This window comes from Trichogramma pretiosum, unplaced genomic scaffold, assembly GCF_000599845.2.
Source record: "Trichogramma pretiosum strain Unisexual culture from Peru unplaced genomic scaffold, Tpre_2.0 scaffold12, whole genome shotgun sequence".
NCBI lineage: Eukaryota > Metazoa > Arthropoda > Insecta > Hymenoptera > Trichogrammatidae > Trichogramma > Trichogramma pretiosum.
In genome coordinates this window covers 2,508,925-2,529,946 of record NW_019641690.1, presented here as the reverse complement: position 1 = coordinate 2,529,946, position 21,022 = coordinate 2,508,925, and the positions used below count along the sequence as shown (strand labels likewise).

Genomic DNA, 21,022 nt, shown 5'->3' with positions numbered 1-21,022 from the left:
GTCGCTCGATCGCTCGCTCGCGCCTGTCACATGATTTTTTACCTGTAATGTACGTAGTAGTAAACATCGCGGCTGGCTCGCTCGCTCGCGCTCGATGGCAATAATGATTTTTCTCATTTTTATAATGGGGTGAAATTACATTATTACGAGAATGCCTCCGCGTTATTGCCTGCTGTATTGCATATTATAATACCACCTCGTATAACCGTGATTGTCAATGTCATTGTTTCGATATCAATGTACCGACAAATCAAAACGCAGCAGCAGTAGCAGCTGAGAATATTAAAATCGCGTGTATCGTACACATAAACGAGATTTACATTCACGATCCTTATAATGTACTATATATAAACGAGGTGCACTCATCAATTAGCCTTCATAAATATCCCTGCGCCTTATACACACATACACACTCGTACTCTCCTAGCTGTTATGCGCGTGGCGCAGGTGCAAGCCGTACGTATACGTACCACGCCTTGCACTTGACTCGAGCAAGCTCGCGCGCGCGTGTGCATATCGTTAATGCATCGGTTATATTATGCATTTATACATTATCGCGATCGCGTCGCGTCTCATCGCAGCAACAGCGGTAGCAGCAGTATAGCTAGCGCACTAGATACGATAACGCGTGCCACGAACAATGTATATCGATAATTTTTTTTGCCATCTGTAGTTCCTCATATGAATAAAATAAATAAATAATTGCCTGGTGATTTACTGTATGCGTATATATTATGCATATGGAGAGTTTTTGGAATTGTTATGGATAATAAAGGATGTGAAGATGTTTTTTCCGTAACTTCCGTAACTTTATGAAAAATTCCTGCCGATTTTTCATGTGAAAGTTTCGGGACAATCGTGTAATTTTTCAGTCTCCAGATGAGAATTCAGCAATATTAAAAACTAAAGGTTAAAACAATTATACTGTTAAAAGTTAACAAAAAAATACTGCAAGCAGATAGCGATATAACTATAAAATCCAGACTTATACACTCATTTAAATGTTTTCATTTGCAGATTTTCAGATATAAAGGTAGTCGCCATCTACTGGTGAATGGTGCGGTAGATTTTGATTGAATTTTTATGTCTTTTCTTCGCAATAAAAATAGTGTACGCGATTGCATTTTCAGGCACGTTGTATAAATTATTAACGAAGATTTCACGTAAATGTACTTCATATAATATACAGTATCGGTTAATTCAGTTTCGATACCTGATTTGAAATAAAATCTGCGTTAAATCTAAAGTTTTTATTTATCAGCGTAGCCTCGTGAGACTTCGCGAAGGGGGATCGTATATAAGCTCGGCACTTGTCGATCGTTTTAATTAGCTTCGCCATCAAAGACACGTACTTGTAACAACATTCATATTGCATATAAATACACACACCAGTGATATCGATTATCATATACACGAACGAGAGCAGATCGAGATTCGATAATAAAAAAAAAAATAAAAGTATCTACTCTGCACCTTTATAAGAGCTCCTACACACATGATGTATGCATGAATCAGCTGGCGATCGCGCAAAAATTATTAAGTGCGTTCCATTTTATATCGTATAATGTACAGATGCATACGCCTATGTGTACACATAATAACGCCATATGCATAATCCACAATGGCAATTAGGTATTATGCTTGTCTCTCGCTCTCTATGCCGTATAACCATATCACAATCGTTTATTGCTACCTCATACACACAAATAAACGCGTGTAATAATAAGATGGAAAGAGAGAGAAAGAGAAAAAAAATAATAGAAAAGAAAAACACGTGCGTCGTTTTCCCACGTTACGTTATATGTATATAATATCAGCTATATAAATCGCTGACCCTGAAAGTCTGCTTGTGTGCTCTCTCTCTCTCTATTAGCTCGGTTACAATTGCGCATGGAAGAATGAAATTTTGCTATATAGCCAGGCTCCTACTATATATATCAAGCTGCTTTTGCTGTCAATTCCGATACGCTTCGCTCGCTCGCTTTATAATTACTCAATCTGCACATGCAGATAGCGATACATAGAGAGACACGGGCTAAATAAGAAAAATCCTATATCGGCGCGCGGAGCTATTTTTCTTCTTCTTCTCCATCGTATAATATAACACAAGCTCGCCGCGATAATAATGGATCGATATATTGCTCGCTGCTGCTGCGGGTAAATTTTTCCAAGACGAGCAAAACACACAATATCGTCGTCGTCGTCGTTGATGTATTGCGTCGCGATCGTTCCGTAGAGAGAGAAGAGCTCGCGCGCGGTAATATATACTACTACTATGCGGCCTTGAAACGAGCTCGCGCGCGCGCGCGAAAAAAAAAGCAGGCGCACACGTGCAGCTGCATGCCACCGCCGCCGCCGCCGCCACCACCGCGAGAAAACACGTATATATAGTGTATAGTAAGTATAGAAGCAGCGCAAGTAACAACAACAACAATCATCATCATCGTCGTCGTCGTCGTCGTGGTACCACCGCACGTTGGGACTACGCGTGTGTATCGGCGGCGACTGCATTCCCTCGTGGCAGTGGAAAATATATATACGGCACGCGAAAATATGTATCGGCTAAAAACTGGAGCTGCAAGTGCACATGCAACGATAATAATGAAATTCCCCGTGTTGCCGCCGTACAGAAGGGGGGCTGCTGTGCACGTTATTCGCGCATATCGACTTGTCTTTGCTTTTTCCACTGCAACCTAAGCGTTAGGACACGGCTTCTGTATTTAGCAATCGATGCTATATAAGCGATAAACACCGCATGCAGTTTACGTTGTATTATACAGTGCATGTGTGTGTGTGTGTGTGTGTGTGTATGCCACGAGAGAGTCCAAGTTTATTACCACCGCGTGTGTGCCGCACGAGTCCGCGCGCGAGTCGAGCTATTTATAAATCGCGACTCGCCAAGCGGCGGCGGCGGCGGCGGCGGCCCCGCAACACTCCGCGCACTGCATAGTGCACGGAGAGGAAATGAGCCGCGAGCCACTGCATTGAAAAACGCGAGCTATATAGCGCAGCGTATGCGTATAATGTACTCGTGAATCGTTTGCTGCTGCTGCTGCTGCTGCAAAATGTTGCTGAAATGCAAATGTTTTCGAATGATAAGGCACACACGTCTCTCAATAATATATAATACGAATCGAAGATTGCGACATAATATAAAATGCCTCGTGTGTGCTGAGACAGGAGCTTTTTTTTTGATACCACGTAAGCTCCGGCAAAAAATATCGCGTCGTTTCGCTCGACTCGCACGTGTGCTCATGATATATAGGAACTTTAAACTCTTGAGATCCGATCCGATCCGATCGATCGTGCAAGAAGATACCGAAATAAGATCAATTTGTAAAATTAGCGGTATAATAAATCCTACTATCGTAAGCGCGTAGGCGGCTGCTGTCTCTCTCTCTCTCTCTCTCTCTAAGTCTTTCCGTCGCCGACGTCGCCGCTGCCGCGACCGTCTTATACGTTGGTGAGTGTCTATATTACTATAGCGCGAGGCAATTACTCAATGTACAGCACGTGCGCTCCACATTTGCACTCTACAGAACCGCGAGGAGCGTGACACGCTATCCTCGCTCGCGCTCACCGCCGTGACGAAATCGGAATTCTTTTTTTCTTTCGTCTCTCTCTCGCTCTAGCTTCCACCCAGCTTATAAAAAAAAAGCAGCGATATAATAATTTGATGGCAGAAGTGGCGAGATTGGCTCACGCGCGACGACGACGACGACGATTCGTCGATGTGCATACCAGCTTTTATATATACAGCACATATGTATAAGTAAAGCAAAAGAAAAGGAGAAAGAGTCAACACGCGAGTATGCGCGCACACATGCGAAGGTAATAATGATACACGTCGGACGTAGCATACGCGTGCGAGCACTTCCTCGATAATGTAGGCTTTAAGATAGAATAGCCGAGATATTACAAGCCCGTTCTTGTCTCTCTCTCTCTCTCTCTCTCTCTCTACTCTGCAGAAAACACGATGATAAAGCGCTTCCGCTTTTAATGCTGCTGCTTCTACCGCCGCATATTATATGCGCCTATACATATAGTGCCTCGTAGGCACGACGACGACGACGACGTCGCTGCAGCGGAGAGGCCGGAAAAAAAAGAAACAATAATAAAACGCGCTTGACCGTTGCGGCACGAGCATGCGTATATACGTACGTGTATAATAATATAATATAACGAGATGCACTTTGCGATGAGCTCGTAACACATTGCATATATACGTCTATATAATAGATATATAACATAAAAATTTTCAACTCTAAAGAGCATAAGTAGGCATGAAAGAAGAAGAAGAAGAAATAGTTTTCAAACTTCCTCGAGCGAGGAAAATAAAGACGGACAGAGAGAGAGAGAGAGAGAGAGAGAGAGAGAGAGAGAGAGCTGGTCAACGCACGTACATAATATATGAGCGCAAATGTGCATGTATAAATGATGCACGATATATATATGGCGATTCCGTAATTGCGCGAATATCATAGACGACGGCTACAAAGTTGCCCGAAGCGTATCACGTGTTTGAGTCGCTGCTACTGCTTTTATATACGTGCAGTGCACTGCAGCAATAAAAACATGTACACGCGGAGTCGAGAAGCTTCGCTATATATAATAAGTGTAACGCAAGGACGACGTTTTACCCTTTCTCCGGGCGCACGTGCTCCGATCGTGTGTGTGTGTTAATTGTTTCACGCTCGCGAACCTTGGGTAATTTTCTGTAAAAAAAAAAAATTTATTTTCAAGCCTGCATTCGCGGTGAAAAAATATCTCCGAAATCGTCGTGGCTGTATGTATAAATCGGTATAATCGTTCTGCCACGAGCTCGAGAGCAACGCGAGATGATATTTAGAGAGCTTTTTTTCTCTGTCTCAACTGCAGCAGCGACGGCGCGTGTGCACACACGCCTGCTCGCCGCACTGCACGTATATAGATATATTATTCCGTGCAACCATATATCGAGAGTCGCGTTAAAAACATGCTCCGAGACTCGCACACATTGCTATATAACCTACATCACGCGAGCGCGTGGCTTGCAACGTGACTTCCAACGCACTGCACTGCACTGCAGCAGCACACACACACACACACATGCATGAACGCGTTAAAGCCTCGAGACTCGACTTCTTCTTCTCTTTCTCGCTTTCGCGCGCGGGCGCACGTTTTGTTCGCGATTTTTGCCACGATGTTATATTTTTTTTTCTTCTTTTCCTCGGCCGATCGCACGTATATGCTCGCACCGAAGACGCCAAGTTAACATCGAGTTTATAAATATCGTCATTAACGCGAGTAAAATGAACTTTCTCGTGGCCGCCGGACGGCGATGATTCGCGTTCGCGATCGAGTTCCCCGAAGCGAGAGGACATTAATTATATTATTTCATCGCTCGCGAGCTGAGCTTTTGTGCGCATTAAAGCTCGAGTTTTATTTTAATACATTCGCTCGTATATACGTGTTTAAGCCATTGTCGCTGGACGCGTTGCGATGCCTTATTATCGTTAAGAGAGACACAGAGAGAGATTTTTTGTGCCTTTCTTCGTCATCCAAACGAGACGAGACTCGTACGAACGAGATCGCGTCGTGCACAGCAAGCATTACGTAAATCGTGTACATCGTCGCGATGGCTTCGGTGGAAAAAACACACACTCACTAGAAAAAAAGAAGAAGAAATCAGCGATTACACTTCTTCGGGTGCAGCGAATAATCGACGAGGAAACATTATTGTTACGATCTAAAAATATCCAGTTCCATTTATATGTGTTGTTACATTATGCATACGAAAATATACGTACAGTACATTACGATCGTACATTTTTGTTGCACGACCATATTATGCATACGAATATCGAGCGCAATTAGCGGCTCGTCGTCGATCGGTACTCCATTATGCATAATGTACTACACACGCGATTTGCGATCTATGAAAAATAGCCCTTTTGTACACACACGTGCAATATAACGTCCGTTACGACGTGCACGCTCGAGTCTGCAGTGTATTTGCGTTATGCGCGCCTCAATCTGACCCATCATATAATAGAAACATATAATACATCGGGTATGCGCTAATTCATTGTTTATCGACTCGCGTGTGCAGCGTAATGTAACGTATACCGATACCTCCTAACAAGCTGCTCATGCTGTCAGGCTATTAGTAATAGGCTCGATCGTCGCCACGCGTGCGCCTCCTCGTAGCGCTGCACGCTTAGCCGATATGACCCTGGATATATAGCGCGCCGAGTCGAGTCGAGCGCACATGAGCCGCACGTGTATGCACCGAAGGCGACGCGACTGTATATCTATATATAGGTATGGAGTAACGCGGTGCAGTGCAGCCGCCGCTCCGAGATCTATGTAGGAGCCAGCAGCAGCAGCAGCAGCTCTAGCCTAGCACATATTTTGCAGAAAATCGGAGTGTTTGTGTGCTGCGCGCCGCGCCGATGGTTATAGTATATAGGTAGGTATATAGTCATATATAAATGGGCGCGCGTCATCCCGATTAAAATTCATAGGCGATGATGCATCTCTCTCTCGGGCTCTCGGATGTATGCTTTGGTCACCACCGCCGCAGCACAACGCCGACGCATAGCCGACGCCACCGCCGATACCGTCGTGTAAAATTACACACTGCAGGCGATCGCGCGGCAGACTACGAGTAATGGCAGGAATTCATTGCAGGCAGTAGCCAAGAATATCTATCCTCTCTCTCTCTCCCAGTCGCTCTTTGAAAAATATATACATAGGCGTAGGTAGGTATATAGAGGATAGAGGCTCGAGAAAGAGAGAGTGAGATCTGCCGACGACGAGCACAAACAGACGCATTATAAGCTGCTGCTATGCTACTAAATATATAGAATGTGCGAAAGTGAGTATTTGCGCGCCGTCCGACCCCAATTTGCGCGCCGGGCGCCTCGCCTCTCTATATACTCGCGCGCGCGCGTAGTATACTTAGCAAATCGCGAGACGTAGGAATGAGGCCAACTCCCTTAACGTCGTCGTGCGCTCTCCGACTCTGTGACTCTCTGTGTAGAGATATGTGCGGAGCGTATGTAGCACTTATGCTTTCGAGGCGGCGGCGGCGTTAGGCTTTCTTTTTTGGCACCGAGCGATGTGCACGGCATTATAATATATGCGGGCGAAGCGAAATTCTCTGCTGCTCGAGATATATACATAAGACACTACGACTAAACTCGAGCGCGCAGAGGTGTATAATTGCACGTACGCACCGACGAACATTTTTCATACGTGTGTATAAGGTAAATTATATTATACGATTGCGTAATTGTCAATCGCGGTCACGCACACTTGCTACGCGATGACGACTACGACTGTGACGACGACGACAACGACGTCGGATTGTATTTATGAAAATTAATTAATTATCATAACGGTATCACTCTCGGCGATCACTGTATGTGTATTACTACAAATATGCCGTAATTCGCACATACGCACACGCGAGAGAAAGAGCGAAAATGTCGAGAAAAAAAAGTCTTCACGCGGATACACTTCGCGACGATGGTACACTATCTTATCTCTGCGCGCGCGAAAGCCGCGCGCAAATTTAAGCGCGGAATAGCTGAATAAAAAAAGAAAGAAGAGACAGAGAGAGAGAGAAAAAAAAAAGAGATCGCACACGTGAAGCGCTCGAGGTGTATAATGGTATTTAGAGATTACGAGTATCGATGCCTACGCTCACATGTTTGTGTGTGTGGACGAAAATGAAACTACGCGGGGAGTCTCTCGATACACGTATCGATATGTATTAAATGCGCGTTACTCGCATTCGAGGCCAAGCGATTTTTTTTACCGATCGATATTATCATTATTATTGTTATCGATATATTGCGCGTTGTGATATCTTCCCGCGTGTAAAGTTCGCGTGGAAAGACCCACTCACACACATGTGTCACACACAATGCGTGTGTGTGTGTGTGTGTGCAGAAAACGAGGTCCCCGCGAACCTTATCAGCGAAAGAAAAAAAAAGAGACACGAGAGCTTTTTATCTATTACCTGCCGCGATCGCTAACATCGTCGCGCATTTTGAGTCACTCGACGCCGCCGGTGACTCGTCACGCAGCAGCAGGTAACGATCGTACGCGATACATACAATCGTTTTTATTATCGGTAAAACGTGAGTTTGAGGAATAGTTTACTGTGTTGCGCCAGTTTTCTTCCTCACTTTATTTTGTATTTTTATTTTTTCTCTCTCCTAATTGTTTTGCTGCGCGCACCGAAGTAAAAAAAAACGTGAACGTCTGTCTGGAGCGAGCGTACAAAAATAAACAAACGCCGCGAAGACTGAGAAACATATTATGAAAGTTTTACGAGCCACTACGATGATACTTATACTTGCGCTCATTATCGCACTATCATCGGCACTTATCTAAAATCCTAAAAGCCGCGCACAACTCGCGTCTCGCGATCGGCGTTCGCATGTACAGTAATAATATACAACGGCGGCACAGCAGTAGTCGCGCGAGCTTTTAATACGCACGAGCTGTCATCTGACTCGTGAGACGAGTGTGTATAACCGTTATCGTACACACGGTCGAGGCGATACGCCGCCGCCGCCGCCATCGATGATCAGCCGACGTCACGTGAAAATGTTTTTCGCGCGTGCACCGACTCACTATCGCTGTAAATATTATTAGTGAGCGAATAAAAAAAGCGAGAACGAAAGAAAATAATCGTTTGCGCTCGAACGCGACAAAAAAAGGGAAGAAAAAAAACGACGCGTGCAGTTCGAAGATTATGTATAATAACGATCGATATGCGAGCATTAATTATGTGTGTCTGTGTGCGCCCGCGCGTGTACATCGTTTGGAGCTCGCGACAATTACAAACGATATATGATAATAACAGAGAGACCCGAGAGCTTGCGCGGAATTATTTGGTAAAAATTGTTCGTTGGAAATATTTCAAAAGTATAATGCGTATCGTACAATGTCGCGTGGTGGTGATGCAATGTTTTTTTCTTTATATATATCGCACACATCCAGTTCGAACCAGAGTCAAGTGGATCATCGACAAAAAGAGAGAAAGTAAACAGATTGTTCCTGAGCAATACACGCGCGGAGCAACATACAGAGCGTGCGGAGTAGCAGCACACAAATAAACATTGTAATCGAGGTGCGCGCAAGCTCGCGCACACATCGTAATGGCAAACTTCATCGGCAGTTTTCGATTTTTTTTTCATTTTTTCGTAAATACACTCGTCGTCAACTGCACGTAGTAGTGGGCTTATCTCTCGGCACCCGAAGATATAGCAGAAGATGTGTGTTATTCTTTGCATTTGCCTCGTGCTCCGATTGTTTTTTTGTTCCTCCTGCAGCGACTGCGAATCGCATAGACATTCGTAACCCTGGATGATATTACACGTTACGATCGCGATAACTTTCCCATATCGCTGCAAAAAGAAAAAAAATAACAGCGGCAGAAGGAAAAAAATACGTGAGCTTCTCTCCTCCGTGCGCTGCTACTCGAGGTCACGTGCCCAACGTCTTATATTATACACACGGCGTGGAGCTATTAAAGGATACACGGCCCGGCGACGGCGTTCTGTGTACATATCGTGAGTACATCGTGGCGCGGGCATGAGCACACGAGCAGAGAATATAGAGTGAGAGATATTGAATCCGCGAGTCACACCATGAAACATGCGACGAGTACCGTGAAGAGCCGAGCATCGAGATACATATCTGGTCGCGTCTTCCGCTCGGCCGATCTATATAGGATGTTATGAAAAAAATATAATGCAATATCTCCGTGAGTGCGAGCAGATAATATTACGCGTCTTGCGATTCTCTCACGTGTTTGAATTTTTTTTTTCATTTTTTGAAGTGAATCTTCTTTGAGCTTGTTGGGGAGAGTGCGAGTCTACTCGCTCGTGTCCGCTATACAGCTTGCGTCGACTCGATACACATTATGACGCGGTTGGTCTGAGTAGAAAAAATGAAAAATAAGTATATTTTGCACCTGTAGGGAGTGAAAAACTGGAAAGTCTCTGAGTAGATCGGCAGTGCGAGAGAAATGATTCGATTTTCAATTGAATATCAACCAATTACCCCACAAAAATATGTTAAAAAATACCCCCCTTTCAACGCATATTGTTTACTTAATAATTTCGCGTTACAATTTTGCTCATGTTTATTCTTTAGTTTGTCTATTTAAGAAGCGTACCAACGCCTATCCTCTTACACACATCAATGGACTACTTCAAGTCAGCACGTGGTAATTAATCCCTCTGTACATTCATCATGAGACTAAAAGTGCTTGAACTGCGCACCTTAGCGAGATTTTATCGAGACTATTTTTCCAGCGATGGGCACTGGACTTGTTCATGAAACTACTACTCTTCCGACTTCCGATTCTTTGCCGTGAAATGATCATAGAAGCTCGTGAAAATAAAGATATTTACAGTATTTTTCATATTATTTCAATAAATTATTTGAAAGAAACAACAGTTTTGATTTTTCCTTCGTTATGCACGAGATCATTTTTTCTCTCTCTTTGTATGTAGTATATTTTCTAATTTTCCATCGAATTTCGCTTAATTGACGAAGAAAAAATAAAAAAAAACAGAAGAAGAACGTACACTCGATAGCGTACTGTTTTTATATGCATGCGTACATGTAGGCGCTCTACACATCGATGCAGACGGAGCGAGCGAATGAATGAAAAAAAAAGAGAGCACGGATAGGCTCTCGCGGTGCACACACCATACAGCTTGCAAAATCGTCGACGGAAAAAAAGATACATAGAAAGAGCAAGACAGAGAGAAAAAGAGAGGGCTCAAGGACGGTAAGTATATTGCTTAGGATCGAGTTTCCTCGCGGGTCTCTCTTGCTCTTAATTTACATCGACATTCCAGTGGCAAATGCGCCTCTCCGCGCGCACTCTCATGTATATATAGCCTACCCACTGCAATGGCACTACTGCCTCGTTGTCGTCGTTCGTTCGAAGGTGCACCTGTAGTATCTTATGGTATACATTATGTTGTGTTATTGCCCAATCTCTCTCTAGGCTGTGCAGCTGCAGCAGCACACACAAACACGTCGTCAAAGCACTGCCAACGACGAAGGCGACATTGTACTTTTCAGGTGCATTCCCACGTGTGCGTGTATGTGTGTCTGTGTATGCACTCACCAACGAGATCGGCTTAATTGGTACGCGGTATATATAAACGATACGTGTGCATTTATAATGAAAAGCAATCGTGGATATTTAAAGAGCTGCTACTGCTGCTGCCTGTAGTTTAGAATAATTGTCGCGGCTCCAAAGGGGGAATGCCGCTCAGCGTGCGGAGTCCGTAACGATACCAATCGCCGGGGATATACATTTCGCAAAAAGTAGCGAACCCGAAAATATTCGTATAACTCGAGTGCTCATTCGTATATACATTGAATTAATATGCTAATTAACGGTATTCTATATACGTAAGTACGCGTGCTACGTACGTGCGCTATTTGATTTTTCACAATTCTTGCAGAGGCACGAGTGTAAGCGAGAGAGAGGTCACTCTCGAAATCAATCGGTATTCATGTTTGCGGGTCAAGTGAATTTTCGCGAGATTTTTTTTTATTTTTATTACGTTAAAACGAGAGGAGGAAAGAGAGAGAAAAAGAAACAATTTAATTTGAATACCTCTCGCTTTTAAATACAAACGACCATCGCACACCGCGTGACGAGGTCCGTGCGACGTTTTGCTTTTAATATTGTAATACGCACGCACTGTACGCGCGAGGAGGAAAGTCGCGACCGAGCAGTATAAACTGCGCATATATTTGAATTTCGAAAGAAGCAAAAAAAAAGAAGTTAAAGAAGAAGCGAGGAGAGAATCACGACTATATGTATATGCTCGCGACGACGTTTGACGAGGTTGACGCGACTCTATAGCTGCTGCTATCAGCTTAGCCGGACACGCTATGTCATGCACGCCTATGAGAGAGAGAGAAAAAAAAGCGATCAATAACAGCTGCCCCGAGTGTTACACGTGAGTGTGTGTGTAAGTATGTGCACGCAGCACGAAGCATCTTACGAGCGTAGGTGTATTTATTTGCGTCGACAAACAAACACCTCTTTTTTTCTCCCCCTCTTGGTCTCTCTCGCTCGTTCATTCTCTCTGATTTCAGTTTATTATCGATCGGGTGATGAGTTCCGACAGAAAAAGTACTAGAGAGAGAGAGAGAGGGAGTTTGGCGCATCAAAAGCCATGATTGTGCAAGATTTCATTGACCAGATATTAACAATAATACATAGAATGTACGCGCGTGAGTCCGCGTGATCGCCTACGGTCTACAAGATATTCTATTTTTCGCGAGGATATATTGTATGTAATATCGTAATAAAACGTTGATGCGCGACAAAAAGAATTAGCGCATCGGATTGATATAAGTATTTATTATTGTCCGCGCACGCCGTAACGCACGTATGTATCACGTATAAGCCGCGGCGATCGATGATAATCTTTTTATAAATCATAAATTACATACGATGGAAATCGATTGATAGCTGACCGTTGCGAATTTGGTATTCATCGTTGATAGAAAGAAAGAAACAAAATCGATCGATAAGAAATAAATTAGTCAAATTTCAATTGAAATATTCGAGCGATACACGTTTATGGCCATCGTGCATCTTTGAAGAGTAGCAGCAGCAGCACCGCGATCGCGAAGAAACACGTTCTTATCCCCAGCGAGTCACGAGCGAAATTTCAAAGATTCCACAATGTCGCGCGTACGCCCGCCGCCGCGTGTGTATGTATAATATAATCTCTTTCTCTCTCAGCTGTAGATACGTGCAAAATGCGTATGTCCTACACGCGACCTCGATCATTGCGAAGGAACACGTCGGTCTTGACTCGTCCTCTTCGCCGGCGGGGAAGTCGTCGATCCGGACAATCGCCTTCGCGCGCGCGGCTATATGGCTCTCTTCGAGAGAGGTGTACGACCATGATGTTGTATATGTACCAACGCGCACGTATACAGCACGCTTATATATATATAGTCAATCCCGATGTCGTGATGCTAAATATAGACGAGATGTATACGCATATACGGTCACATACACCCGTGTAGTGGTATATATTCACACGAATCGGCAGCGATACACACACGTTCGCGAATAAGAGAGACAAGACGTGCAAGAGCAAGGGATCATTGCGCGCGTGTAGCATTTTTCTGTCTCTATACTCGAAGCATCTCTCGTTTCGTCTCGTTTTTTCTTTTTCTTTCTCGCATCTCTCTCGGAGCAACGAGCTTATGTATACTTTATACAGGTATATATATGACGCCGGGATGCGTGGGATATATAATAAGTGCAAACTGGATTTTATATGTGCGAATGCGCGAGGGAAACTGCTATCTGCTCGACGAGAGCATAAAGAGAGACGTCCGATTCCTCTGCAACTAAACGTATATATAATGTGCGAGGTTTATTTTTAAACGAAATATTGAGGCTCGAAATAGATGTTTTGATACGCATGCAGGTTTTCGGTATGCGTGTCGGCACTTGCTCTCTCTCTCTCTCTCTATCTCTCTCTCTCATTCTCTTTCTTTTTTTCTCTCCGTCTCATTAATTTATAAATATATATAAAATATCAGCGATTCGCATCGGAAATCGGCAAAAAATCGGCATCGATATCGGTTTCTTTCCTGAAAAAGAGAAAAGAATCACGAGAATTAATACAGTGCAGCTGCAGTTGCGTGTGTGAGCGTGCGCGAACACCTCGCGGTCTTTTTCTTTTCTTCGTCATGATCCGCGCGTGCACGTGATGCGTGGCAACGAACTGATATACATGCTATATATGTGCATGCATGCTGTTTCGAGCTTCGTGTGTGTGTGTGTGTATGTGTGACACATGCAGCCAGCCACGCACGACACGAGTATACGGAAATATATATAATATATATCCATTAAATATAGACAATAAATCGATCGATCGGATTAGGGAGGGGGAGAGGTGAGAATCTTTTAATCGGACATTGCACGTCGAGCCAGGGCGCGAACTCGAGCGCCGAACATATGACACGTAGATATTATTTTTAAATACATAAAGGCTTTTCTCTCTCTCGCGATTCACTTTTATAAATATAATTCGTTATATAAACCGATCGATCGGCAAATCGTGAGTTTTTATACACGCGAACAAGGCCTATTATAAATCCGTGTAATTTGGTTACATTCGCATTTATGTGAGTGCCATCGGGAGCGTGGATTGGCTGGAACGAGTAAACAAATAAATTAGAAAAAAAAGAGCGAAATATCGAAAAAAACAAAATAATAAAAGAAGAATTTGTAAATATTATAATATCGCTCGCGCAGAGGCGATCGTCGCTCGGGAAATCGTAGCCGAATAAAAGTTTATATTTAAAGTGTATAAAAGGTGATCGTGTATCTGCCGTACATATACCTCGAAGTATGCGACGCAAATAAATTCCGCCGATCTCTCTTTTCTCTCTCTCTCTGCTGTGTCTCTCTGCTTCGTATTATACGGCTCGCGAGCCTCGGCTCGGCTGCACGCTCGACTTCGTATAATAGCTAGTAGTCTATATTCCGGTGTCAATGTCCGACACGAGACGACGACGACGACGCATGCACCGAGACACACACATACACACACACACCGCGCGTGTGTGTGCGGGCAAAGAGATCTGCATGCGCATAACTCGGGCGCCGCCGCCGACTGCTGCGTGTGCAGCAGCAGCAGCAGCAGCAGCAGTCAGAGAGATCGGTGCGGCTGCCATATAACAGGTGCGCATGAAGACGAGGCTGATCGAGCTTTTGGTTTTTGGGTGCGGGTACATAGTAATGTCTCCACGAGAGGAAATATTTTTTTCCTCCAGCACCCGAGCGGAGTATCTTCTTCTTTTTTTTTTGTCTCTTCTTTTATTCGGGGACACGATAATTTTTTTTTATTTATACACACGAGTTCGTGTACGGCCGCTGCTCTTCGTGCAGATTATTGCTCCTCGTGTAGGTACATGCGTGTGCATTGCACGCGCGGCAATTAACGCGCCTCCATACGAGCGAAGCGTAAATCGAAAGACGTTAATTGACGCGCCATTTAGCTTCGGCAGCACTAGCCGTGGGCGGTACACGGCCTGCACTACATATACTGCTGCTGCAACTGTTAATTTCATTTGACGCGACACTAAGTCGGTTTTAACTAGTTAAAAAAATAAATAAATAAATAACGAAAAAATAAAATATGATAACAATTACGTGTCATTTATTGTATGGACAAGGAATATGGCGCACCGGGGTAAACAATTCAACGAATTATTAAGTTAGCTCGCTTATCATCTTTCTCTCTCTCTCTCGCTCTCTGTGCAAACTTCGCGTGTGATCGATTTCATACGGCACACGGCGCATGACGAGTGTGTACACGCGCGAATTTATAATAAATAGGAAAAAAAAAATGAAGATCTTTTTATATACCGATTCTCTCATAGATTCTTTGCTTTTTTTCCTCCTACGCCAGGTCGAAGTTATGTATGTATTACATGATTTCAGAATTCGGATCGTCGCGCGAGATCGACCGAGATGATTAACGGCTGATAGAATTTGTCTCTACTCCCGCGCGTGTATGTTTTATTAACATTCATCGAGTGCCGCGAAATATGGCTCTCTCTCTCTCTACGATTGTTTCATTAAGCTCCACTCTAAAAATAGAGTATCATGATCGCTCGATATCGCATTACACTTTCCGCGTGCTTATAATATCATGTATTTATGACCAAAGTGGCGAAAAATTTCCCCGATTCAGAGATCAGAGGCGACATTAAATCCGCGACGATCGGCCGCGATGAGAGATTAAACTTCAATATACATCACGCGAACGAGCTGACTTTTTTTCGCACGCGGCGTCACACTGTATATATTATAAATTGCGAGAGATAAGAGAAAAAGAGGAGCTCGGCGGCGGCGGCGGCGGTGACAAAATAAATAACAACGCGAGAGAGAACACAATGAGTAGGGCAAATATTTGTCGATAATCCCGTGATGCGCGCGCGCGCGCCTATATAAAAAAGTGGTGGTTCTCGTACTCCCGATCCCAGTGTAGAAACGAGAGAGGAAAAAAATCGAATTATAACATTATATTACTCTTTTATATAATTGATCAATCATGAGCCTCTCTCTCTCTCTCTCTAACTCTTTATTTGGTCGTTTATAAAAATAACAAAAATATTAACGAGCTCACACACGCGAAAACTGCGCACGGCGCATGATTTTTAACGCAAATAATTGTACAATTGTCGCCCGACGACGACGACGACGACTTAACTGCCTTATAATACACGATGCGTAACAATATAACAACATGATACGTAAAATCGCGCGAATTATACGAGTCGCGACGCTCGCGAGCGGTGCACACACGTGATCAAACAGGCTGGCGGCTGCAAAAGACGCGAAAAACAAAAGGCTCGAATCGTTAAGTATGAGAACTGCGAGCGCCTATAATATATAATACCTACTGAATGCACACGCGCGTACGGGCACATGAATACTATAATGTATCATATCATATCGCGAATAAATGGCGCGCGAAAAACGTGACGACTGACTGACTCTATTAACACTGACTCTGACTATGTTATATAGCTGCCGCGATCAGCAGCGGCACACGGCACACCTGAGTACAGACGACGACGCCGTCTCCGCCGCCGCCACTGTGCGAGAGAGCCGATAAATAAGATGTCGAGTAGTTTTCCACGTTACATACTCGCGGCGCGCGGTTTTTTTCCCCGCCGAAATCTCGTGTACATTTTTTTTTTTATTTTTACGTAAATACTACATACTTGGAGTTATTTCGATTGTTTTCTCTCTTTCTCGCTCTGTCTATAAGCTCGCGTACACGCGCGCGCGCGCCATCGAGTATGACGCGTGCAAGCTCTCGATTTAAGTCATACTCGATTTCATGTGTGTATATAATCGCTGCGTGACTCGCGGCATACATAATATACGTCTGCACGTTTGTATTATATATTAATTGTAGGCCGCGTTGTATTATCGTCGCGGCTCGAGCGACATCTTCTTATAATTATGTTGTAAATATCGTATTTATACAAAATCGACGTAATACATAATTTATGTGCGCACGCGCGGTTATATTATCGATACTCGTTTGTGTGTGTTTGTGTGTGTATTTGACATCGAACGAAAATTTATTATCGCTCGAGCTCTCGGCGCTCACATGTATCCCGAAAATTCAATCGCGTCTGTCTCGCTTTTTTTTCGCTCGCTTATTATTATCGAAGCAAAAGGTTATCTTATCGTGTTTTCTTTCCCCTCGTCTTTCTTCTCCTCCGCGCGTGCAGCACTGCATCTTGCCAATGTATACACATGCGCTCACTCGGTAACTTTTGGAAATATTATTATATACAATTTTCACGTGATTATGAATCGTACGCGTGTGTGTGCGGCGCTGATTACGGCATCTCGCCGATCGATTTTTCATTTATTTTTATTATGTCTTGCCCAAACACGACGTATATTTCGTTAATCGAATAATTACAATACACTCTCGTGAGCTGCAGCTTTCAGTATTATCATTTTTTTTTCTTATACGCGTGTGGTGTGTAATCCCGTCAGGCGTGAGTGCACGAGCACCTAAAAAACGACGATTGCCTATGGCAATGTATAATCTACGAGACATCTTTTTCATCTTGGCAATAATAGCTCGGAGCGGTGTCATTGTCACACCTCTCGCTCATGCTCTAGTCAATATTGCGATATACATTTCTGTTAGTGCCATGCGTTATATATCGAGATGGACCATATAAGAAAAAGTCAAGACATGCACGCAGGTTTTTTATTTACATAATGTATTATATATGCGTGCCCGCGCGCGATGTGCGAAGAAAATGATACGGCGCCACCTACTTCCGTCCTCATTTTTTTTCGTGCGCTGCTGCTGCTGCTGCTGCGAAACTTCACCGCGTATATTATGTATCATTGCTCAATCGACTATATACGCACGTATAGCCACGAGATGAGGAGCTATTTTCAAATGTATTTTTCTTTCTTTCTTTCTCTCTCTCTCGCGTCCAGCATATAAACATGATCGTTTCCACGCATTGGCGCTTAAAAATCTCGTTCATCGTCGTCGTCGGCAGCGAAATTTTAGCGGAGCGAGCATACCTAAATAAGGGTTGGTCTCGTGTTTCTCTCGGGCACCCACACAGACGCATTAAGTATACGCCGCGCTTATTAATGCCTGCGTGCGTATTATATTCACGCGAATTCTCGAAATTTGGAGAAATGTTGCCGCAGCCCGGCGCAGAGAGTATAATCGTGCGTACACATAACGTTCTATATTTACGGTTGTGTGTATACGCACACTCGTAACTTCGCGCGCCTTGACAATGGATTTATTGTTTGCCAAAATTCGGTTTCGCGGCCTTAATTACCGCATATACTCCCCCCCCTCATTGCAGCACCCGCCAAAAATTCACGCGCCGTAATAACTCCCGCGATCCGCGCTCGTCTTCGGTAATAATCAAAGCACACCGCGACGACGATCTCGTGTGCGTAATAATACGCACGATGAAAAAAATTATAAAGCAGTTCGCTCGAGAATTAGCCTATTAGCAATGTAAACCGATCAGATAAATTCAATTGCCACGGGCTGAGCGAATTATTATTTGCGCGATAAAATAGCGATAAAGACTTCACGCGTATTTTTTTTTCTCTTTTTTTATTCTTTTTTATTCGAGCACGATGGATGATGTATTTATAATGTAATTGCGCACATACACACGACTCTTAGGCGAATAAACGAGAAGATGAAGAAAAAAAACAAATTTTTTCCGTCTGAGCGCGGCGCGCTGATGTATTTGCTCTCTCAATTGGACTGTGATTAAATACCGTTTGTTACTCGGTCGAGAAAGGGAAAGCATTTCAGCGATAAGAGAGAGAAGATTCGAATCTGACACTAGTTTTCAAAAAGATATCATAATTGTAGATTCGATTTTGTACGTATAGATTACATTTTGACAGGCGTGCGAATGCAATCACCTGTTCAAAATTTCGACTCATCCTCGCGCGATTCGATCGACGATTCACGTGTGTGCGCGCGACGATCACGATCGAATCTCGAGCGATCGTAAAAAACGATTTCCTTTAGTACAATATTATACTTTGTATCCCACGCCGCGGCTAATCTCTCCGATTAAAACTTTCCATTGCGTCTCTCGGAAATAAGTTTCAAATCGATCGCAGTCGCCGTTTCGTTGTTTTGGTAATTGATGTTTGGTGTGTGACATGCACGGGTCTGGCACGTGCTGTTTTCAACTTACAATACGTATCGAGTTTTTTTTTTATGTTATACATAGTTTTTAAGGAAGAGATCTGAAACTTACCCGTCGAATCTCGCGTGCAGGGGCGCGACGTCTTCCCAGTACTGCTGAGTCTCCATCATCTTGACTCATAGAACGGTGACAATTTCTTTTCTCGCAAATAAGTTGGTGGCTATACCGATCGATCGGGAGCACTCGCGGATTGATTATATAATCGATATTAATTTAATTTTTTTTAAAGTGCACACACGCGCACAAAATAGTGCAAAAAAAAAATTTACACACTTTGTTTTAACGCGATGCAACGCACAGTTTTTTTTTTAAATTTTTTTATCTATTTTCAACGTCACTTTTCGAACTTTAAAATCACTCACTGTACAATTACCGCTGAGGCTCCGCTCAATAGTTATTTCTGCAAATGAAAAGCACATGGTAATACTTGATTAAGTTGATGCTTAAGATGAGTTACATTGGTTAAAGCTTTAAGTTTTGAAATCGTTTGACGCCGAAAAAGAGAATGAAGAAAAACATATGTTTTGATAATTTGAGTCTAATTCCATCATTTTTTTGTTAGTTTTTTTATACATCGGCTTCATTATATGCCAAGTATCTAATATTATTATTATTTTTGTTGCATTGATATACCCACGGAGAAAAGTGTGTCCCGGCTCAAATTTTTCGATTCAAACGTCGTGACAGGAGTAGCGTTTAGCTCTCTCGAGAGAAAAGTCAGGTAGTTCACTGCAGCCTTCACAATCGTCGCAAGAACAATCTGTACACATCGCAATTCGCAAGAGTTTTTCCGCGCGAAAAACCGAACTCAACCAGCACCACCAAGGACCAAAAGTCGCGCGCGTTACGGGTCGACACACGGACTTTCTTTCCCTTCGCAGTTCGTCGTCAATGCCCGTGTTATGATTTCGCGCTGTGGACTGTGTGGGGGAGGCAAGAGAAAAAAGAGAGGCAGGCCGCGGCGCGAATTTATATATGCCTATGGAAACTCGCTCGTGCTCCTCCCGAGAGAGAGAGAGAGATAAGTAGTGTAAGTAAACGTTTGTGGGTAATTGTATTATATATATAAAATTGTAAATTGTCGAAGAAGGCGAGGCGCAAAGTTTGCAATCTCAGACGCGACTATAACTCGCGACGCGGCGCATTGACACGTCAGCTCACTTCGATGTTAGTACATTTACACACGCGCGCCGGTGGTAATCAGTGCCGAAGCAGCAGCAGCAGTAACGGCGCAGGCATTAGCGTATCTCGTATCACACGTACACAATAATATACACATGGACATGCGCGCGCAAACATCGGATCGTCGTCTCGATTCTCTTTTTTTTCTCTCTCTCTTTCTCTGCCTTAATTATTATTGTTATTATTTTGCTCTTTTATCGTTGTGTAAACAACGAAGCTAAAAGGAGAGATAACGCAGCGCAGCGCAGTGAAGAGAGAAGAAGAAGAAGAAGAAGAAGAAGAAAAAAAGTCGACGCCAAGACGATGTCAATCAGTCGGTACATACATATATACAGAAATCGGTTACGATATGCGCACAACATTCAAACTTAGCCGCTTCGTCCACGAGCTATACGAAGTTTCAAAAACACATCAACGTACAGAATCGCATACGCGAGCTTTTCAACTTTATTACACCATTTACATCTAGGGTGTGCGTGGCATGCAGTACACAATAAAATTGAATGATAAAAGTACGGAGCACCGGAGC

The 21,022-nt window shown here is 43.5% G+C and overlaps 1 protein-coding gene across 3 annotated transcripts in view; it reads right to left on the bottom strand.

Moving 5' to 3' along the window:
• Positions 1-21,022, bottom strand: part of LOC106655376 (transcription factor mef2A-like) — a 59,195-nt gene that overhangs the window by 26,621 nt on the left and 11,552 nt on the right. For 2 of the 3 annotated variants that reach the window (XM_014375742.2, XM_023461776.1), the window contains exon 2: positions 19,363-19,711. In XM_014375742.2, the coding sequence (XP_014231228.1) occupies positions 19,363-19,421 (59 nt within the window). In that variant the 5' untranslated portion in view covers positions 19,422-19,711. Of the gene's footprint in view, positions 1-19,362; positions 19,712-19,948; positions 20,441-21,022 lie in introns of those variants that run through there. The other variant, XM_023461777.1, reaches the window with a different exon arrangement.